The sequence below is a fragment of the Pipistrellus hanaki genome (assembly GCF_964339955.1).
Source record: "Pipistrellus hanaki genome assembly, chromosome: 7".
Lineage (NCBI taxonomy): Eukaryota > Metazoa > Chordata > Mammalia > Chiroptera > Vespertilionidae > Pipistrellus > Pipistrellus hanaki.
The window spans coordinates 56346872-56369706 of NC_140509.1; the positions used below are offsets into that span (position 1 = coordinate 56346872).

Genomic DNA, 22835 nt, shown 5'->3' on the forward strand with positions numbered 1-22835 from the left:
AAGTGGGTAACCCTGCAAAATTAACCACGAACGCTTCCTATGAGCCAAGCATTGCCACCTCTGCCGTCGTAAGAGGTTGGAGGCATAGCTAGATAGGGCAAGAAAGAACCTGTTTCTCAGAATAGATGAATATTTATCTTTATTCATTTTCTGATAATAAAAGTAATAATCGAGTTTTCCCACTGTAGGTAGGATACATGCAGGGACATAAAGTGAAATCAAATTTGCAAGCAAGCAATCAAGTAACAGTCATGGTAAATTGGACCCAGAATGTAGAGGGTGAGAATGTGGCTAATGATCGGATTCTTAGGTCAGTAGGTAGTCAGAAGCCATTCAAGTTTCCAGGGGAACACTCAGGGGAATAATGTCCTCACATACAGAAAAGAAGACAAACAACATACGTGTTCACTAGTATGGCTACACGTTGTTTGTCTGGATGCAGGCAACTTGCCTGTGTGGCCCTGGAAATGTGCCCAAGCCAGTCACTCGTCATCAGATTCTCTGGATTCAATCTACTGTATTGTCTGCGTTGACCTGTGACACTAGCAGGTCCTTCCTGTCATGTATCCTCTGGCAAAAGTGAGTATTTTCCTCCAACCCAGGTTGACTCCTGGCCCTGACTGTAACCTTTGCCCAACAACTAGGACAGGTCATGACATTAGGGGCTTAAGAAACAGGAAGAGGATTAAAGGGTCTACCCCAGCCTCCAGCTGATAAAGGAGACCATGATTTGAGGGCATCTCTAAGAATGAGGACATGGGACTATAGAGACCCCTGTGTTATAGGACAAGATACATTACGCAGGATTTGCTTTTGCAGCTTCCCTGGGGCAGGTCAGATAAATTCCAGGGGTCCAGGTGGCCAGTTGGAGTTTTAGGCCTACAGGGAGGTCATGACTGCTGCCCCTCCCCGCAGCTAGAAAAAGCACTCCCGCCAGCAGGCCACCAGGCAGAAGCCAGCCCTGCTTGTAGATGAATCTGGCATGCATGGACCATTTACAAAACCAGCTGTAGGTACAACCAGGCTGTCCAGAGATCCCACTGCACTTAAAATCCACCCCGCACAATCCGATCCCCGTCCTTCTTGGTCGTATCTCCTATGCTGCTCTCACACGCTCACCAAGCCCCAACTACCACCGTGGGCATCTTTATTCGCCTTGAACATCCCAAGCTTGTCCCCACCTTTGGGTCCTTGAGTTGGCATCCTCTCAGCCTAGAATGTTTTTGCCTTAAAGCTTTACAGATCAACTTCTTGTCATTCAGGGCTCAGAGGCTCAGATATCACCCCTTCACCCAGTTGCCCTGCCCTACTCCCACCCATTTTACTTTCTCCATAGCACTTAGCATGTGTTTGTGTAAGCAAGCATTGTTGTCAACTTCTTGTCTGCCTCCCCTCCTAGCATCCTGTGAGAGCATGGCCTGTGTCAGTTTGCCATCAAGTCTCCAAGCACAGTGCAGGCACAAAGGGATGCTCAATAAAGAATGAAGACTGAGCAGTTACAAAGCCAATTACACACACACACACACACACACACACACACACACACACTCTCAAAGAGGAGCCATTTACACTCTGCCTGCTAGGTCTTGGGTAATCTAGATCAGCAGTCGCCAATTATTGGTCTGCAGACCACTGGTAGTCCATGAGATCTGAAAGGTTGGTGACCACTGACCTATTTCACTGTCATTAGCTGTCCTTTTTTTTTTTTTTTTTTTTGTGTGTGTGTGTGTGTGTGTGTTTGAGAGTAGAAAGAAGAAAGACAAAGTAAAAAGAAGAAAAACTGCCAGGCTGGCGTGGATCAGTGGTTGAGCATTGACCTATGAACCAGGAGGTCACGATTTGATTCCCTAGTCAGGGCACATGCCTAGGCTGTGGGCTCAATCCCCAGTGTGGGGTGTGCAGGAGGCAGCCAATCAATGATTCTCTCTCATCTTTGATGTTTCTATTTCTCTCTTCCTCTCCCTTCCTCTCTGAAATCAATAAAAACATTAAAAAGAAAAAAGAAACTTTGTTGGTGGCCTTGACCATTTTAAATATTTGAAATGATGTTTGCTTCCACTATCCATTAGTAAGTAGCTAATAATGTTTTATTTGCTTTAAAAGGACTACCCAGCTCTAATCATAGGGCTTGTTTCTTTTCCAGAAGGCGGATGTTAGTGCTGTTAATCAAAAGCCTTTGAATCCAGGTCATATGATCTCTAACAGATTATTTCCCGCACAACACGTTTTTGTCTCATAGCAACAAATCTTATCATTAAAATCACCAAGGCATGTGGTCTAAGTGTTTGATTAGCTGTAACTTTCATTTCTGAAATGGCCACCTACAGTAGAAACTTAAACTGGTTCATGTGAGCAGACAAAATGATCCACCCCATCTAGTTTTTAAATTAGGGTACTGACAGAACAGTCTTTCATGCTGTCCTTTGATTATTTAAAACAAAGAAATAATGAATACCAGAGAGAAACAGCAAATACAAGCTTTCTCTCTTGTCAGTGGAATTTGGTTCTGTCTGGCATTTGGCTGGTTGTGTAGGAAAGTTGCTAAATAAAAACTGTGCTTAGTAGACAGATGAATATCTTCCATTGCTCAAATTGTGATCATACTGCTTTACTATTTTGACGGAGGCTTACTCGTTTAGGTGGGCACCCTATACATAACAACGGCTAACATTTATTGAGTACTTGATACATGCCAAGCACTGTTCTAAGTTCTCTGTTCAGGATTACAGAGTTCAATTTTCCGTTTTCCTAATGAAGTTTAACTTAGAATTAAATCCAAATTCCTTACAATGGCCCTTGCACCCATCACTGTCTAGCATATCAAGTCTCTCCCTGTTCACGCCACTGCAGCCCTGCTTTGGGTACTTAGCAAGCTCCTACTCCTTGACCTTCTCATTCTTTAGGTTTCAACTCAAATGTGTCCTTCTCAAAAAAAAAAAAAATTCTCCTCCTGGCCACCCTGTCTATTAACATCTCTCCTAACACCTGGTTATTTCCTTCATAGCACTGACACTTTATTTGCTGATTTCTATTTATCTGCCCAGTAGACTGTGAAAGACAAGCCCATGTGTTGTAGTTACCCATGTACACGCAGTGCCTAGCGGTGTACTTGGAAAATATTCGTAGAATAAATTAATAAGTGAATGGACAAGTTCTGATTCCAAATCCCAAGGACCTCCCCCCATTCCGCCCCTCCCCCGTGAGACAATTAGAGATGTCCTTATCAAGGTTTGATGTCACAGGGGCTCTCTCGTGCTGAGGTCTCTCTCCTCTCCCTGGGAAGTAGGGAGCAGGTTTCTTTTCGTTCATTTGACAAATATTTATTGATCTTCTATGGCTAAACACTCGATAAATGGGATACAGTTCCCTTAAGAAGCTCAAACCAAGTAGAGCGAGAAGGAAAATCTGTGTGTCTGTAGGTGTCTGTTTTGAAACACAAACCCACACTTGTTAGTGTGTGAGGAGAGGTGTGCAAGTCGGCAGCCACCTACATGGTAGACTTAAGAATTACTGTCCCAAAATATCTCCCCCACTAACTCCCCTCTCCTCCCCCCCGTCTGAAATTTCACCAAGAGAGTTTATTCCGTGGGAGATGAAGAATAGCAGGTGGTGGGTGGTGTGACAGACAAATGATTTGTTAGCATGGCAACGCCTCGATCCTGACGCAGTCTTAATCACAACACACGCTGCAAACCCTACAGTCATAAACGGGGGCCCAGAATGGTGGGTTATTTGTCCATCGTATGACCCTCTTGGTCTGAGGACACCCGGTCTTCACCTTCCTGGGTTTCTACCGCTTGGACTTGTTAAGCCAAATCCTAATGAGGTTTTCCGCTTATCAGACAAAGCATTCCACATTTTTCTTCCTTATTAAGCATGGATTAGAAGAGTTTCTGAGGGAGAAAGCAAAATCTGATTTTCAAGTTGTCAAAAACATCGTGATATAATGCAGGTTAGCCGGGAAGCAAAAGAGCCAACATAAACTGCCACAGGAACGCGCACAGCTACGAGCAGCTGTGGCTCCTGGAGGACAGCTCCTTTCGTGATCATTTCTTCCATCCGGTTTGTCTTCTCCTTACTTCTGTGGCTGCGTGCATTCTGACATGCAAAAACCATCACGTTTTGGGGGGGCCCACATGAGCAATAGTAGGTATGTGTCCACAGTTTTATCTTACTCGATCTCCTTGGTAGGGAAAGCAAGAATTTTATAGTAAAATAAAGCCTCTTTAGATTTAATACATTCTCTTTTTTGCTACTTTATTTGCATTATGGGTTTCATGTGATTGCACAGTCATGATCTCTATTCCGGTGACCTTCCCTGGAAGGAAGCTCAGGCCGCCATCTCCAAAGACGGCGGGGAGGGGTGGAGACACAGGCTAACTTCCACTTCTCCACTTGCTTTGAAAACTTTTTTTTTTTTTTTTTTTTAAACATAAAAGGGGAGACCGGTAGCCATTTTTGTTTTAACTTGCAAAGGCTAAGATATGCCATTTGCGTGGCGGTCATTATTTATTTATATTTTCATTAACGGAGGAGGAAGTAGTGCTCTTCTAAAGCCGAACAGAGCCACGTAGCCATGGTTTCCGGCTGCACAAGCATCCCTTAGGTGAACAGCTCCTTTGAAGTGGTTTTGCTGGCAATTAAGTGCAGTTACAGCCCCGACATGAAACTAAGCCTTGCACACATGCTTGGAATGCTTAAAATCTGTGCCAGCAAAGGGGATCTGGAAGTCGAGGGGCTCTCTGCAGAGCTGTGCTGCAGGATTTTAATTTAAATAATAACAGTAACTGAGCTGCTAGCTATTCAGGGCTTTGCCATAAGCATCGTTGCTAGTCTCGTTCATACGTCATCTCATGTAACCCTCACAGCCACCTGGCGGGAAGCCCTGGCTGTTGGGGGTCCCATAAACTACCCTGGGCTTGCATTACCCCAAGGAAAAACCCTACACCCTGGGCATCCTTGACAAAAAGGACCCAACCCTGACCCTCTTCCCCATGACTCAAGGCCTATGCCGGGTGAATCAGGGTGAGCCTGTCTGTACACTCTCATTTCGCCTCACTTTTCTCTCTTTTACTTATTGGTCATTATAAAAGGAACACTTGCTATAACAAATGTAACCAAAGTACATGAAGTTGGAAGGGAAATCTCCCCCTCTCTTCGTTATTCCCTGTTCCCTTCTCCCATGATCACTATTTACGGCTGGGACCAAATTTTTTAGTATGCAGTTTTTAAACACATACAGTTTTAAAAAACAAAAAAACAAAAACAAAACAAAACAAAAAAAACATGTATAGAATCTACACTGCATGCTTTTCCACTTAGTCTTTTTATTTATTTTTTTATTTAATGTCAGAATGTGTTTATTACTCTGTAATAGGAGCCTCCTAATCCACTGTATGTTCGACACAGATTACCCATATTCCCCTTATTGATAGGCATTTTCATTTTTACTTTTACTCTCATGCAACAGCCTTGAGCATGCATTTTTGCCTGCTTGCTCAGTGCTTCTGTAGGTTCCCACGGTGAGACTGCTGGGCCCGAGAGGAAGCACATTTAACTTTTGTTAAATCGCGGGACTGCCTTCTGGAACATTGTACCAATGACACTCCTACCAAGAGCAGGTGGGCGTGTTCCCTTCTCCAAAACCCACTAACCCTGGATGGTGGTCGAGGTTTTTGAATTTTGTACGCCTAATTAGGAAAAAGGTATCTGTAACATTTTTGCACATTTAAACTTTCCCTAAACTTAGGAATGGTAAGCTTGGTTGCATATGCTCATCGGCCGTTGGTATATTTTCTGTGAATTATTCCCCTTTCCTGTACAAATTTTCTCTCCTCGCTGCCTTTCATCACCCAGGGTCCCCAGGGTCCCCTCCCTCCCTCCCCTTCAATAGAAGGAAATAATGCAGAAAGCAAAGGGAAGGGAGCTGGTGAAAGAAATCAGGTCACGAGGTACCGGAGGCTAAAAGTGTTCCCAGGCAGGAGGGTCTGTGTTTTCAAAGAGCCTGCGCAGAGCGGGCGATGCTCACCTCCGAAGACGGGATTGCTTATGGCGCCACTGTAGGCTTCAGCAGGAAAAATGCTTTCAACTAGGAAGACCTTTCTGGAACCCTTGTATGATAATAAATCAATGCTTTCTTTGTCTATCATCATGTCCGGTTAGTAGATAAAAGCACCTGCTTGGGGCTTAGTATCCCAAAGCCCTGGACGATGTATTCATACATCTACACATTAAACTAAGGAATTTGTGAGAAATGCATATAACAACTTAACGTACATCATGTTTGTCGTGTCACTGCTTACTGTAGGGGTGTCGAACTCAATCAGAGAAGGGGTCAAAATCTAAAATCCAGCCTAAATCGCGGGCCGAATGGTTTACTGAACAGTCATAAACTGACAATGTCATAAACTGACAGCGGAGTGCAGTGATGACAGCGCGGTGCGGGCCAATTGCAAGGCCTGGCGGGCTGGATTTGGCCCGCGGGCCTTGTCTTTGACACATGTGGCTTACTGGATAAAAAAACTGGAAGCTATTTAAAATGCCCAACAATGGAGAATAAAACCATTTGGTAGAGCCAGCTGATGAAATATTATGCAGCATTTTAAAATGATGTTAAAAGTAGTGCACTAAATGTCAATGGAAACTAGTTTGAGTTTATATCGAATGTGTAAACAAAGAAAAAAGAAACGGAAGTAAATATGTCAAAAGAACCCAGAGAGGAATTATATGTGGGTGATGGAGATATGAACTGAATTTTCGGGCCTATTTCCATTTTGAGAGTGAATAAATATTACTGTCATGATCAGAAAAATGAACTTTACATGCAGATAATAAATGTTTTTTTTAAAAAAAAGTAGTTTGTGGTATTATTCTCACAAAGTATTCCCTTTAAACTCGGAAATCACTGGGAAATAAATGCAACCCTGACCCTGTGAAGTCCATTTCTCTTACCTGAGGAACCCCAGCCACCACACTCATCCGATGACTGGGCGCTCGGAGTAGGCAGTGGTGGCCAAGGCTCCCGGTCAGGTGACTTCCCAACATCCAACCCCCTGGGCCTCAGTTTTAGGCCTCAGAGGCTCTTCCTCCTCACGCCCTGCTCTTTTCACATCTCCCGGCCTTATTCCGAAACTCCTGTTCACACTCACAATTCTCCTAAGTCAAATTCCTCTACTTCCTTCCTTTAAAAAATATCATTAATTGCTGTATTGTTCCATTCACTTTAGGAACCTTTACTAAGTGTGCATGCATCATACATGGACTCGGATTGGTTACAGCATTTGTAATTACTGCTACGATTTACTTTAAAGCTAGGTGTCAGGCCTTTGGATGGACTCTTCTTGTTTCACTTGAATCTCCTTTTGTACAGTGTTTATTTGCTAAGAAAAGTATTGTATCTCAGAGCCCCGTGTTTGATCCATTAAGCCCTATCTTTATTTCCAGTGGCCTTGGTGGAGATTTAATACCAAGGATTTTGATGAACTTTCCATCTCAGTCTGACATTTTGTCACTTTCAGAGATGCTTATTGCACTGATACATATTATTCACTCATTCACTTATTCAGAGATAACTTATTGAGAATCTAGGATATGTTAGTCACTGTGCTAAATGCAGGGGAATTATAAACTGAAAATACATCTTTATTGATGTGAAAAAGCTTGCATTTTGGAAAGAGCGAGAGCGAGAGAGAGAGATAGAGAGAGAGAGAGAGAGAGAGACTGGTTATTAGGGCCCTGACAGGCAGAAACAAAGGCAACAGAGAGCCTGAAGGAGGGACTGATCTAGGGAGGTTTGCAGAGGGAACACTTGAGCGAAGTCTTAAGAGATGTACATGGTGATGGTCATATAACTCTGTAAATAGACTACAATTCATTGAATTGTATACTTTAAAAGGTGAGCTTCACAGTATGTAAATTAGATCTGAATAAAGCTGTGAAAGAAAAGGAAGAATAGAGCTGGGTTGCATGCACAAGAAGGGAAAGAACATCCTGGACAGAGGGAAGAGAACAGGCAAATACTTGGGATGTGAAACAGCCAGACAGGTCAGGGACTGCGTCCTGGGGTGTGGCGAGAAGGTAGGGTAGAAGCAGATGGCTCAGGCCTCCAAAGGGATTCAAGCAGCAGAATCACAGGAGCAATTTGATCTCCATGTAATGGCATGAATCCAGAGTCTCAGTGACATTCTGGCACATTCTGGTTTTTTTTTCTTTTCTTTTTTTTTTTTTTAACTAAAGGCCCCTTTCTCTGCCAAATCTAAGATGGGGAGGAAGCATGCAGAGAAGGAAGAATTCGGATGCCCAAGAATTAGGGCAACAAGTACATTTTATAGAAGCCCATTAGTTCCTCTCTTGCCTGTAGGCCGGTTTCAGTTAAATTAACTGCACAGAGGAATCTTTTCTGTCCTAAAAGGTACCGAGAGAAGCCGCTTCCAAGTGGGACAGGTTTTGGGCCAAGATAAAGCATTCTTTCAAAGCCTCTTGAATATCCCACCACACACACACACACACACACACACACAGCCCTACGGGAAGCAAAATGCCCTCCTACATCCTACCCGACCTGTCTGCTGATCTGTGGTCACGGGGCACTGACCTGGGATCCCCATTTACTTTGTGGCCCAGCCCAGAATGTCCAGAGGAGGGAAAGCTCACTTACATGGCACCTGGTGAACGGGCCCTCCCGGGCGCTGGTGCTGATGGTTCCACGGAGCACGCGGGGAGAGGTGTGGAGGCAGCATCTGCGCACAGGCCGGGTGCCTCTGAGGTTCACCCGGACGGTACTCCCTGGACCGGAGAGGCCTGGGGAGGTCCTGGGGGTCGCACATGGAAGTGAGGGGCAGGGGCCTCTCCAGCTGCCTGATGCCCAGGACGTCTTGGGGCTGGGAATTGTACCCCGTGTCTATGGTGGGCAGGTCTGGGGCCGCTCGGTGCCTGTGGGGCCGGGGCCGCTGCACCATCTCTTGGCTGCTGCCTGAGGAGTCTGCTAAGGCATTAGGTGAATGTCGGTCCGACTTGCCTGAGCCGTGGCCAGTGTCGGGAGAAGCTGCTGAGAGCGCAGATCCCAGCCATTGATTTCGCTTTTCCCTAAACGAAAACCGGTGGTGCTCTGGGGAGAAGGCAGCAACCACAGCCTCGCCGGCCGCAGAGGGGTCCGAGGGCAGGTCTCCGCCCGGGTCCGCGTGTCTCCTCCAGAAGCTGTCCTCACTCTCCTCCAGGACTTTGGTGCGCAGGCAGGCCATGTGCCGGGACACCGGCCGCCGGTGGTTTGCCAGTTGCAGGAGAGGGGGATCCTGAGAAAAGTCTTCGGAGGAACGGGGAGGGGTTTGGGGTGCAGACGAGCCGTTGGGTGCCATGTGCCTCACGTTGGGATCAAGGGGTTCTGACCCCTCCTGCAGGGCATACTCTGGGATGGGGTTCAGTAACGAACTTGGGTACGGCTCTGATTCATCAACCTCCACCGGGATGCTTCGGCTCATGGTAGTTTCTGAAACGAGAGAAAACAGGCCGCCGCCTAAGGAGACGGATCCTTTTTTTTGGAATGCCTCCTTTGTGGCCTTAAGGGACCTCGCCGCCGAAGGGATGGCTTAGATTAACGGTGGTGTGACACCAACTGTGCTGGCAGGGCCCCGGTCCCAGGGAGCTGTTTACTGATCCTGCAGGCAAGGGCGCTCGCACTCTTTAGGATATTTTTATCTGGAAGGCGATTCCACGCATGTGACGGGACCGTCATGTGGCAGACGGCACCAGGGGGAGGCACAGAGGAACATCAAAGGCCAAGGACCGAGGAAGGTCCTGAACCCGGTGCGGCCGCCCCGTGGGCGCCTGCGGATGTGTAACACGTGAGGAGGGAACACAGGACACCGCTACCCTGTGGTCTCTGAGGATGGAACGAAGCTGGGAAGAGATGTGAGAGGGAGAGGTTTTATTGCCAAACAATAAAAAAAATAATAATTTTTTTTAAAAGCCCGTGTTTAAAAGCACTGACAGAAAGGTCATAGTGACATTTTCCACCCGAGCTATTGAGCGGATTTACTTTCCTGGGGCCCTGTGCCTGCCTGGAAGCCAGCGGATGTCACTATGACCAGGGCTGTGCCGGGCCGGCCAGAGTTGGCTAAACTAGCCTTCAGCCCACGGGCCACGCAGCCCACAGCCCAGGGGACACAGGTTTCACCTGGAGAAACTGAGCTCTTCGTCAATATGACGGAAGGAGAAAGACAATTAGCCCCCCTCCCCCCTTACTGGCTGAGATGAGACCCCCCCCCCCCCATGCCTAGGCTCCAGGGGAAGGGGGGGGAGTGACAGGAGGTCTGTAGGTGGCTCCAGAGCAGGGGTAGTGGGAGGGAAGGAGAAAGAAAAACAACCAATCTCAGCGGTCTGCTGGGTGCAGGCCTTGAACAGGGGGGACCTCGAACACCATGCAGAGAAAGGGGCGTTGCCGGCCGGGGTGGGCTTTGAAATTCCTATTTTGAATCCGAGGATCATTTCAACTGCAAACATTCACTGAGGGCTCACCGTGCCTACAGCCACGCTGTGCACCGACCATTGTTCTAAACCAAATGTTGAAAAACAGGAATTTGCCTTTTCCGGAGCCCTGTGTCCAACCGCATGGCAACAAGACGGCATGCACTTTCAAATGCCCCCTCGGAGCGGCGGTGGCCCGGCACCTTCCCCCGCACGGATCCTCCCTGTCTGCGGGAAGGCGCCTCGGCCGGCTTCTCCGCCGAGTGCCAAATGCTCCGGGCACCTCTCTGCGCCCGCACTTGGCAACAAACGCACCCATCTGCTGCCAACAACCTCTGACCTGTTCTCTGGCTCAGCCGAAAACGTCCGCCTCTCATTCCGGACAGGCCCTCCCTCCTGCCTTAGTTTCCCCTTTCCCTCCTGTCCCCTTTCCAGGCTGCTCTCTAGGCTGTGTGTGTCCCTGCCCCCTGGGCTTTGCAGAAAAGAGACCTCATCACTATCCACATGGATTAGGGACCTCCCCAAACCAATGGGGACCTCCCCAGAGCTCACACATCTCAGCTAGTTTTCCTTCCTTTCTTACAATGTTCCTATGAAACTGGAGGGGCCATCCAACGTGCTCTTCGGCGGGTCAGGAAACACACGCGTGTTCTGAGGGTTGGCTGAGTGCTGTGTGACCTCCTGCTGGCACCCGTGGGCGCACAGCCGAATGGATGGCACAGAGGCATCGGGTGAGCCAACCAGCAAGAGGACAGGAGTATGTCAACCCTTTCTTGCAACTCGGTTCTCTCTCATCACCCACACTTCAGGTACCACGGTGGATGATCCCCGTGGGTTTTCAAGTGTGAAAACCTCACAAGTGCTTCCCTAAACAACAACAAAAGCCATGGATTCTGCTCTTCTAGCAGGAGGAGCTGTTGGGGAGCGGGAGGGAGCCAGTACAAAAAGGTGACAGGTGCCGACATCTCACAGAACTGGGAACCTGAGGCCCAGCTTACGGTGGGGATTCTGCAGTTAAAACTGGTCTGGAATGGCCTTAACCGGTTTGGCTCAGTGGATAGAGCCTCAGCCTTTGGACTGAAGGGTCCTGGGTTCGATTCTTGTCAAGTAAAACTATGGGGTTAACAAACCTTTAAAAAAAGGACCCTGATATTTTAAACATATTCCTATCAAATATCCAAACAGCAAATAATTAGTGAAACCTGCTACGTGTCCAACTCTAAGCTGGGTGTCCTCCGTAGGCATACACTGAATTGTTATTATTATTATTATTTACAATGTAATGTCTATTCAAGAGCACAAATGGGCATGGAGCAAAAGATACTCAAAATCATTTCTAGAGACGTATAACACATCTCCCTGCCTTGTGATCCAGATCAAGAGACAAAACGAGTAACAGGAAACCAAAGGCCTTACCCCAGGGCCTTTGCGCTGTTCCTGCTTCTCAGAACACTCTCCCCCACCTGCCTGCATGGCTTCCCTCCTCTCCCCTTAGGTCCTTCCTCAGCTGTCACTCTCAGGGAGGTCTCCCTGGCTGTCCTCTCTGAATTCTTCACCTGCCCCTGTCACTCTCCTCCCTGCTGTTCTGTCCTCTCTAGCAGTTATCCTCATCGTAGATACTACAAGATGTGTATTATAAATACAAATGTCTCATACGTTCTTTGTTTGTCATCCCCCCAAAAAATTTAAAGTTCACACTTTAAAAGTGTGATTTAAATATATATATATATATATATTATTGATTTTAGAGAGGAAGAGAGAGGGAGAGAGAGATAGAAACATCAATGATAAGAGAGAATCATGGATTGGCTGCCTCCTGCATGCCCCCGGCTGGGGATGGAGCCCACAACCCAGGCATGGGGCCTTGGCTGGAATCGAACCTGAGACCCCCTCAGTCCGCAGGCTGATGCTCTATCCATTGAGCCAAACCAGCTAGGGGAAAAGTGTAATTTTTTGACTGATCTATTCACAGCTATATTCTTAGTGCCTAGAACTGTACCTGACACACAGTAGGTGCTCAATAAATATTTGTTGAGTGCATCAATGATGGATGCCCGTTTTGAAGAGGTGGCAGACCCATCAAGCTGGCAGCATCAGGAAAAGTGAGAATGTCAGGCTCCGTGAGAGTATTGGGTGTGCCAAGTCCCCAGGGTTTGTTAAATTATACCACATGGGTACCCTTCCCCCTTCCTCGCTTTCTCTCTCTCTACTATTTTATTAAGTGCCCACTCAGTGTCAGGCCCCAAGGTAGGCCTGGGCCATGCCGAAGAGGTCCACCCATGGGCAGAGTTGATCACAATAGCTCTTACAGAATAAAGGTCATTCTACTGCCCAGCGTGGCAGGAATATGTGACGGCAAGGCAGCTGGTCTAGTCACGTCTCCTCAGAGCTTCGCCCAGAACAGCAGAGGGTGGGGCAGGCCTGCACCTGGGAGGTGGGTGCCTCCCAGCCCTGGACCCTCCTGAGGGTGTCACACAGAACAATTACACAAAAATGCCACATCAGAGGACCCTGGCGGGGTAATGGGTTGTGTTGTGGTTCCAGCTCTTGGTAGTTTTATTTGTTGGTCTTAATGTCAATATTATAAAAAGACTACATATTAAAAAAAAAAAAGTCCCTCAGTTACATCGCCACTTCTAACCATTTCCATTTTCCCCTGTTTTATTCCAAAATGTCTCCATATGATGTCCACATGGTTGTAATCAAGCAAGGCCTGTGCTCCAGTCCCCAGCTAACAAGGGTGACACTTGGATTACAGTGGGGGCAGGAGACCTGCCAGTCAGGACCCCGCGAGCTCCCCTGCTGGCATCACCCCGACACGAATGCTGAGCTCCGAAGCCTGGGAGACGCTGAGCCTGTGGGGCCTGGAGGTCTCGCCTGCCTCACCGCGGCAAATCCCTGCGGGAAGGGAGAGGCTGGGGGTGGGCAGGAGCCCAAGGGGGCTTCCCGCTCAGATCCTCTTTCTGAGCCACAGCACAGGGGCCCCGGCCCCACACCCAAGATGCCGAGATGGGGCCGGGGCTCCTGTGTATTTTTGTTGGAGTCCCGCTGGGGAAAAGGTTCTTTCATACTTTGCCAAGGGGAGTGTAACCTGTACGATTTGGCAGTCACCAGCTGCCCTTTGACCTAGTCATTTCACTTCTAAGAATTTCCTCTCCGGGGATAGGTGAAATGAAGTCCTGTGAAATGGAGAGGCCGTGAGGACAGGCGATGCAGCAAAGAGCAGAAGCAAGCCACATGCCCAAAAAGGGTCTGATGTTTTACACTGTGGTCCAGCCGTACAATGAACACTGTGTCTTCTCAAAAAGACCGAGAAAGGGCTGTGCGAACCGGTGTGGAACTGTCTCCCAAGATTTACTGTGGAGTTAAAAAGGCGAAGAGCAGGAGGCAGAGCACGCTCCCCTTTGCACGCTCTGAGCTGTGTGTGCGCACACTGCCCCGTCAGAATCCCGCACGGCGGTCGCCTCTGCAAAGGACCTGGATGGCTGGGAGCAGGGGCCGGAGGGGGTCTTGCTTTTCCGAGCATTTCATACCTTTTAAATTTTGTACGAGTGTCTATGCATCTACTTAAAGGATTGGAAAAGAGACAGAGAGAAAAAAGAAGCTCTACTAGTGATTCTGATGTTCACAGAGATTAGAACCGGTGGGAATGAGGCCGTGCTGAGACCACCCAGGAGAGGGAGAGCTTGTCCCAGGTGGGGATGGGGTGGGCACAAGCTAGGGACGCAGGCCAGTCCCAAGCACACACAGCTGGGCTGATACAGCTGTGTGGTTCTGACGTTCTCTGAGCTGACCCGAGAGACACTGTTTTCGTCCTCGGGAACCCACTGCTCTTTGGGCTGTGAGCTGTGGTGCTAACGCTTGGATTCTGACCCCACTTTTCTGCAAATCCCTCTGCCCATTTTCTCTGCCCAGGTCTCTCTCTGTGGCTTCCTTTTGGCCTCGGACCTGGGACCCTCCTCTTAGCTCTGCTCCTCTGCCCTGGATCTGCAGATAAGATCTTACCCCAGATGGCAGCCGATTTAACATCCCATGTGACAATGCTCCCTGGTGTCGCTGTCATAGAATTTTCCATTCTCTCCCTCCCTCCCTCCCTCTCCCTCACCCTCACCCTCTCCCATTCTCTCAAACCCACTGAGCAGCCTCCAACTCCTGATGTCTGTTCCCAGCACTCATTTTCCCTTTCAGGACACCCTGACGTAAATTATATTCACCTCTTGAAATGGAGCCTCTTAGTCCTCACAACACGAACTTTCTGCTCTCACAGTTCATCGAAAAGCTTCTTTCCTCGCATCCTCCCACGCCCTTTCGGCATGCCCACCAGCCCCCGCCTGGCCCGTGTGGGAAACAAGCCGTGCACATTCACAGTTAACCGCGCCTGCTGTCTTCCAGATGGGCTTGCCCCGAGTCAACACATGGTTCTAGAATGCGGGGAAATATGTGTATGTCAGCGCACAGGCCCCAGAGTCAACCTCCCTAGGTCTAAACCATTCCTCCGCCAGCTGCATGGTTAGACGTGTGAACTTGAGAAAATTGCTTAACTTCTCTGGGCCTCATTCTTCTCCTCTGTTTCTGGGGGAAACGAGCAACACCTGCTCCCTAGGCATTTGTGAGGTTAGAGGAAAATGTAAACAAAGTGCTGACTGCAGGGCCTGAACCGTTTCAAGCTCTCAAAAAATAAAAAGTCATTTTGTTGTTATTTTTACAACACGTTCACAGCCACCCTGTTTGATAGGTACTGTTGCCAGCCACATTTTACGGATGGGGAAACTGAGGCACGAGGAGGTTTAGTAACTTTCCTAAGGTCACATGGACCTTAGGAAAATTATTATTTTTTTAAAATATATTTTATTGTTTTTTTTTACAGAGAAGAAGAGAGAGGAACAGAGAGTCAGAAACACAGATGAGAGAGAATCACCGATCAGCCGCCTCCTGCACACCACCCACCGGGGATGTGCCCGCAACCCAGGTACATTCCCCTGACCAGAATCGAACCTGGGACCCTTCAGTCCGCAGGCCGACACTCTATCCACTGAGCTAAACCGGTTTTGGCAAAATTATTATTTCTACACTGTGTTCACTGGTTTTATACCTGGATGCTAACACTCTCTATATATAAAAGGCTAAGTGACCTTCAGTCCAATTGTCTGACTACCCGACTGACTGGCCAGTACATATGATGTGCACTGGCAATCCTATCTAATGAAAGGGTAATATGCAAATTAACTGTCACTCTGTCACAAAGATGGCGGCATCCAGTTTCCTGAGCCTCGCCAGAATCCCCCAGTCCTGAGGGGTGGCCACTGAGAGTGGGCAATGTGAGCGGCCTGGCGGAATGCTTGCTTTGTTGCCATGGCAGCAAGGTAACCATTCTGCCCGGGCCCCACAGAGGGCCTCTGGGCAGCGGGCACGGATCAACCGAGGCCTCTGGGGGACAGGGGGGCTGGCCTGCAGCCTCCATGGCCGAGCACAGGCCCAGAGAGGAGATGGCAAGCCCACCTCCCATGGAAGCAGCATGGCTCCCGTGGAAGCAATGAGCTGCTAGTAGCATATAAACATGATGTATGGAGACAAATCTTTTTTAATCAATGTATATTTCGGGCACATTTGATACATATCTCCCTTGGTCCTTAAAACAAGTTGTTGGATTATGGGCGGTGTACTTGGTATCACTTTGCCATCCTATGCCATAGACAGGGACCCATTAAGTAGCTTTCCTAGTCAAAGCTGAATCCAGCCTATACATCTCCTAACTCTTCCCACTGAAGTCACATAGATTGGGGCTTTTCTCTTAGGGTCCAGATGTACACAGTTCATGCTTTGTGGACCATATATGTCTCATACTCTGCCTTTGGGGGTTGGTTTGTTTTCAAACAGCCCTCTGAAAATATGAAAACAATTTTTAGTGAGACTTCAGTTAGTACATAAAGGACTATGGGCCACTTTTGGCCTGTGGGTTGTAGTTTACCAAACTCTGATATAGACTAGGCCAGTGGGTGACAAACTCATTAGTCAACAGGGCCAAATATATCAACAGTACAACAACTGAAATTTCTTTTGAGAGCCAAATGTTTAAAATTTAAACTTCTTCTAACGCCACTTCCTCAAAACAGATTCGCCCAGGCCGTGGTATTTTGTGGAAAAGCCACACTCAAAGGGCCAGCGACCACAGGACTAGGCTGTTAAATCAAAATACACACCTCACGTAAAGGATATACATAAGAAACCTAATGCTTTGTTAGTCATAATTGCTTCTCTTCATTGGATATCTACTATGCACCAAATACATTTACTAGTGTTTTACACGTATTGACTTATTTCACCCTCACAGCCACCCTATTTGGTAGGCGCTATCGTCAGCCCCATTTTACAGATGGGGAAACTGAGGCCCAAGGAGGTTAAGTGACTTTCCTAAGGTCACATGGCCAGCAAGCAGCAGAGACAGGATTCCAATGCAAGCAGTTCAGCAGCAGAGCCTGTGCACTTACCCATGTTCTCATTTGGAAGCATTACTTTGTGCAGCTATTGGGCGGGGCGAAGGGGGCAGGGGCGCCTCTGAAATGGACCTGGTTTAGCACCACTCACCTTGAAGGTGAGGAGGTGTGGATGGATACAGGCACCCGTGTGCTACAACGAATCGCCAGGCTGCAAATCTGGGCTGGCTTTCCTTCTGGCCGTGACAATAGAGGGTATGGATGAGGCTGCATGGGCATCTTGATTGGAGAAAAGCACTTGATTGGATCTCATTAAATTTTAATCATAAACTGAATTCAAAATAAATTGGAAACTGGTTGACAGAGCACAAACAAAGGGTGGTGATAAATGGTGAGGCAGCCGGAGAGGGGGCATCTTCCTGGGAATGCCTCCGAGGCAAGGACGGATGGGATTTAATGAAGGTGTTATGTCCCCGGAAGAAGACAAATAGCAGAGCCAGACACAGAGGAAGGGCAGCAGCGTGCTGCCTGGGTAATTAATAAACCACATCACCAGCTCCACACCATCAAGGCCTGCGGCTGTTCACCAGCTGCTCGGATTTTTTTTAAAGCATTCTTTTGGGTCAACAATAGGGTCACAAAGAGCATGAATATTTCAGGTGGACTTTAAAAATAAATACATACATATATAGCGAGGAGGATCCTCGGATCCAGTTGCAAATACTTTTAATTACAGACACTCCAGGTCTTCCTTCCTTCCCAAGGGAGTAGTCTTTTTATGTCTAAAAGTCATGGATTTAATAAAAAAATAAACTCGTTGATGTTCTTTGTTTACTGTCCAAATGCATGCAAACTTTCATGACATCGGCTTGCTTAGTGGAAGTCAGTCGGTTTAGAGTGAACTGTTTGGCTCAGGGACAAATTCCAGTGAATAAATACGTCCAAGTTTACTTGCAGAATTTCCCAGACAGAACAGTTCTTCCACTTGGTTTGCCAGAGGATTAGAAGCAGTGGTGAGCCCTGGAGACCAGGGAACATTCGCTGGCCCTTGTCCAGACCCTGCGCAGGACGACTCAGCGTCGGGCTGAGGGCAGCGCAGTGTGACCAGGCCTGATTGAAGAAGTCGGCCCTGGAACTCCCCTGAGCTGTCAGACAGGGAGGCGAGGGGCTGCTGGGCACGGCTGCCTATGCCACGTTGGACCCCGGCGATAAACATTTAGAGAACAACCTCGAAACAGCCCAGGGGGTGTTTGTTTGTTTGTTTGCTTGTTTCAGATAAGAAGTCTTCTCTACCTGCACATTTGTGATTTTTAATTCACTCCAGGACCCAGAGTGAAGAAGAAGGGGCAGAAGGGAAAAATCAGCAGAGAAAGAGGAAGGGATGGGAAGGAAGAAAGGAGAACAGAAGAGAAGAGAGAGAAACAAGGAAAGCGGAGAAAGCTTGAAGGACATTTATAAAAATGTAACCTTTGTTGGTGTAGGAGACATTTTTAAAAAAAATATATTTTATCGATTTTAGAGTGGAAGGGAGAGAGAGATAGAAACATTAACGATGAGAAAGAATCATTGATTGGCTGCCTCCTGTGTGCCCTCTACTGGGGATCAAGCTCGAAACCCAGACATGTGCCCCCTGGCTAGAACTGAACCTGGGACCCTTCAGTCCGAAGGTGGACGCTCTATCCATTGAGCCAAACCAGCCAGGGCTGTGGGAGACATTTAACTTGCGATTTTTATGTATTTGTGGGTGTGAGAAGTGGCAGTTGGAAGGAAAGGAAAGAGCGAATCCAAGTAAGTGTTAGAGGTCAGCTGGTAAGCCAGGCAGAGTCTGAGCAGACATCACAGAGGGGAGAGCGAATTCAGGGACTGAAGGAGACCTGGTGACCCTGGGAGGGGAAGAAGGAAAAACACCTGAAACCTGAGCACAGGAAAACCGCGAGGGGAGAAGAGCTGAGTTTCCTTCACGAAGGAGCTGCTGAGACCCCAGCCGGCCGGGTCTGTGGATTGGAAGGGAGGGAGACACGCAGGCTGGGGCCTCCTCAGTTCCAAATAGCTTGATTCCAGCTGCCTTGTCAGGGAACCCAGCCAAACTGGCACAGCTCAATGGGTCACAGGGGATGAGAGCCCACTCACCTCCCCTGGCCAGTTTATAACTTCTGGTCTCTTGGAAGGTCTGCGCCCACATCTGCGCGCGCACGCGCGCTCACACACACACACACACACACACACACTGTGTACACATCTGCACACACGCACACACACACACACTGTGTACACATCTGCACACACGCACACACACACAATGTGTACACATCTGCGCGCGCGCACACGCACACACACACACACACTGTGTACACATCTGCACACACACACACACACACACACACGCGCACGGAGCAAGCCGAGCACTCAGACACAGAAGCACATGTGGCAGAGCAGGAGGCCTGCTGGGCCAGAGACACAAAGAATGTCAGAGGGAGAAAGGACAGCCTGGGTTTCAGGAACTAAAAATGACTTGGTGACAATTCCCGGGGAAGAAATGAGAGAGGCCCACGGTGGGGGCTTCTTGGTTCCGATCCTCCGATGCCTTTGCACCGGAGACTGCAGGGTTGTTTCGATAAAGAAATGTGATCAACCATGAGGGGTCATTTCATGGGATCCGAAAGGAATTTCAAGCGCCTCATTGGTGCCCTTGGCTACATCGGTTGTCTCCAGTTCATGTCATGTTTTTAAAGGCCAATCTAACATTGCCCGGAGCAGAAAAAATGATTTGAATTCAAGATATTTCTGAGATCTCGATTCTACGATGTGTAAAAACACCTTGCTTTCATCTAGACAAACTACCCGCCTACGCTATCTTTCCGAGTGCCGGCTAAAGAAAGCCTGCAAACAGGACTGCCTTCTCTTCCTTTTATTTCCACTGAATTTAATTTCTCATTTTTATTTATTTTAAAATTGATTTAAGAGAGAGGTAGGGGGAGAGAGAGAGAAAAAGAGAGGGAAAGAGAGAGAGAAACACCATTGGCTGCCTGCCACACACACCCAGGTATGTGCCCTGACCGGAACCGCCTCCAGCTTTTGGCGCACAGGACGAAGCTCCAACCAACAGAGCCACCTTGGCCAGGGGTCCTTTTATTTTTAGGGCATTTTAAAGTCACCAACTCCTTAATCCTGAGAGAAGCAGGCTTTGCACCCTCCAGAAGTGAGTGTCCCTGAGTTGGGAGCCTTTTCCTGGACCAGCTGGTTCACTGCCCAGACTTCCCTTCTCGTCTGCCCGCCCGCCCCACGCAATGAGCAGAAGGGCTGCATGGTCCAGCCCCTCAGGCTCCGCCACTGCCTTGGAGCTGCCACCCGGATTAAGAATAGCGGTGGGTGGTCTCCCTGGATCAAAACGAGGCTGGCGGCCGAACCACAGTTAGCCTGATTTCAGATATCGGAGCATCACTGAAAATAAAATCAGTCCCTGGTCACAAGGGGAACATCTTGCAATTCCCGACCTCTCCTCCCAGGGGGACAGGGAGAGCCATTTAAAAGCAGGACGAGGACTGTACCGGGGCCTGGAGAGTCCACAGAAACGGTTGAGCAACACCAGAAGCCCTGAGTCAGCCATCCCAGTCCGCCACGGCCTGTCAGAACTGGTCTGACAGAGTCGCTGCCCAAAAGAAACAGTAACGACAACAAGAAGGAGTGGTTTGGAAAAGGGTGAGGATTCTGTGGGTCCCGTCGGAGTCATCACCCTTACATGGTATCAGGATGTGCTTAGCGGCTTCCTTTCTGCTCCCAGGAGGGCCCCCCCACACAGTGACTGGCCTGCCCGGGAGGGGTTCCCAGCAACGCAGCAGCCTCGGGAGCCAGGCCCCGCTGCCAGCTCTCCGGCCCGCCTCCACTCTGGGCTCGTGCTCAGGGCAGCTCTTTCTGCGTCACCCGCGTGGGATATGAACTAATTCCAGAAATCCCCTGCTTTCTTCTATGGCTGCCTCGATTCCAGGCAGCCCTCCCGCGGAGCCCTGTGGCCGCCCAGCTTTCTCAAAGCCTCACACCCCAGACCACGGGTTTATTACCTCTTGGCTTGAGAGCAGAGGAAGGACACAGAAATAAAAGCAGCTTGTGGGGAAGGATCCTGAGCACCGAGGAGGTGTCTGATAGTATCATGGGGGGCCAGGGGGTCGGAAAGGATTTAGGAACATCCTTTTACTCCAGGGACGAACCATCCGGCAGCAGGAGGTAAAAATTAATAGATTTGAAGAAGCCGTAAACAAGACCACCCATCACGGCTCCCTGGTGGGATTCCCATTACCCTAGTTTTATTTTATTAGAAAGGAATTTAGACAAAATCATGCTTGTTCGCCACCACCACCACCACCACCACCACCACCCCTCAGCCCCACACGTTTTATTGATGAAGAAATCCAGGCCTGGGGAGACCGAAGTGAATTGCCCAAGACTCAGAACCAGCAAGACGTGGAGGAGAACTTGGAACCAAATTTTTTTTTTGTCCTCTTTTTGTTATTATTCATTATTTTCTTTCTTTCTTTTTCTTTTTTTTCCCCCCTGCTCATTTTAAAGATAACCCCTTATTCCAAGAGACCGTCTTACACTTAAAAGACCCGTGGAGCTTGATTACCTTCTCAGATAAAGTAATAGCATTTCCTGCTGTTTTCCCCCTGCAGGCTGGATGCAGGGCCAGCAGACGCCTGGGCTGTTGGAGGGGAGGAGGGCGGGGGACAGGGGCTGGGGGGCGGCCGGGAGCCAGCACGGGGCTGAGCTGCATCTCAGGCCCCAGAACGGAGTGTTCCCGTCCCCCCTGCCTGCCACAGGGCTCCGGAGCCCTGGGGCGCTCCCCTCCCACCTCGGCCACAGACGCCTGCCTCCCGGGGCTGGAAGCCAAGGACGGAGCCTCCGCCTGCCCGGCTCTCCTCGGAGGGAGGAAGGGGGGCTTGCATGCTCCATCGCAACTTGTGGGGACATGACGTGCTCCCCACACATGGGGCGCGGGCAGCTTCGAACCGCCCGTGTGAGCGCCTCTGCCCGCAGACTCCGTCTCCCGGCCCGGCCTGCAAGGCTAACCTATCCCTAACCCACCCCCAACCCACCCTCCTGGCCCGGCGGAGCTGTCATTTCCCCCCAAACCAGTGGAAGGTGGGGAGATGGGGAGAGGGAGGCGGGGGAGGGAGGCCCCATTCCAGGGCAGGAGGACGCGGGCTTTGGGGAGGGGTCGGGGGAAGGAGCCAGCTGGGCAGAACACCCGTCTGATCACTCACCTGGCAGCGCCGGGCAGCCCGGCCGCAGGTGGTCGCGCTCCGCCCGGCCTCACCTGCTGCTCCCGCCGCCGCCGCCGCCGCCCAGGTAAGCGGCCGAACCGGCTCCGGAGCAGGAAGTGGACGGGTATGCAAATGTCACTCCACGGGCTCGGAAGCCTCCGCTCGCACCGCTCCCTGCGGGCAGTGAATCAACAGCCGGCGAGGAGTCACTTTATTTCTTAAAACAGAAACCTCCTTCATTCCCCAGAAACGGCCACCACTGACCAATTGGGCTGCAAGGTTGCCTCCACCACGCGGCTCCGGATCTGCCGGGATGTCCCGCAGCCCGGGCCTCTAGCTAGCTGCACCCCAGCCTGAGAGGTGCCCGGGGAGGGCGGGTTGAACTTGGGTGTGAAGATGAGGAGAGGAGTGTCAGGCAAGGGCTTCTTGGTATTTCTAGCTGCTTGCAACATCATCCTTGCTGACCCCAACCCCTGTAAGCTCGGGCATGTGCATATACACATATACACATGTACACACACACACCAATCACACCCACTCTGCCCCAGAGACAGGCATGAAAAAATGACTAGTTTTCTTTTTTTTATGCCCAGAGGACACGATTTTATTGATTTTAGAGAGAGAGGAAGAGAGAGAGAAACTTCATTCAGTTGCCTCCTGTCCACACTCCAATTGGGAATCA

The 22835-nt window shown here is 49.3% G+C and overlaps 1 protein-coding gene across 4 annotated transcripts in view; it reads right to left on the reverse strand.

The window, feature by feature from the left end:
* TRAF3IP2 (TRAF3 interacting protein 2) overlaps window positions 1-22487 on the reverse strand; it is a 41373-nt gene extending 18886 nt beyond the window's left edge. Inside the window, exons 1-3 of one of the 4 annotated variants that reach the window (XM_084889876.1) lie at window positions 22418-22481; window positions 22154-22327; window positions 8657-9484 (exon numbers count right to left, since the gene is read on the reverse strand). In XM_084889876.1, the coding sequence (XP_084746002.1) occupies window positions 8657-9476 (820 nt within the window). In that variant the 5' untranslated portion in view covers window positions 9477-9484; window positions 22154-22327; window positions 22418-22481. Of the gene's footprint in view, window positions 1-8656; window positions 9485-17579; window positions 17602-21516; window positions 21940-22153 lie in introns of those variants that run through there. The other 3 variants (XM_084889875.1, XM_084889877.1, XM_084889878.1) reach the window with 3 other exon arrangements.
* Window positions 22488-22835: the final 348 nt, after the last annotated feature.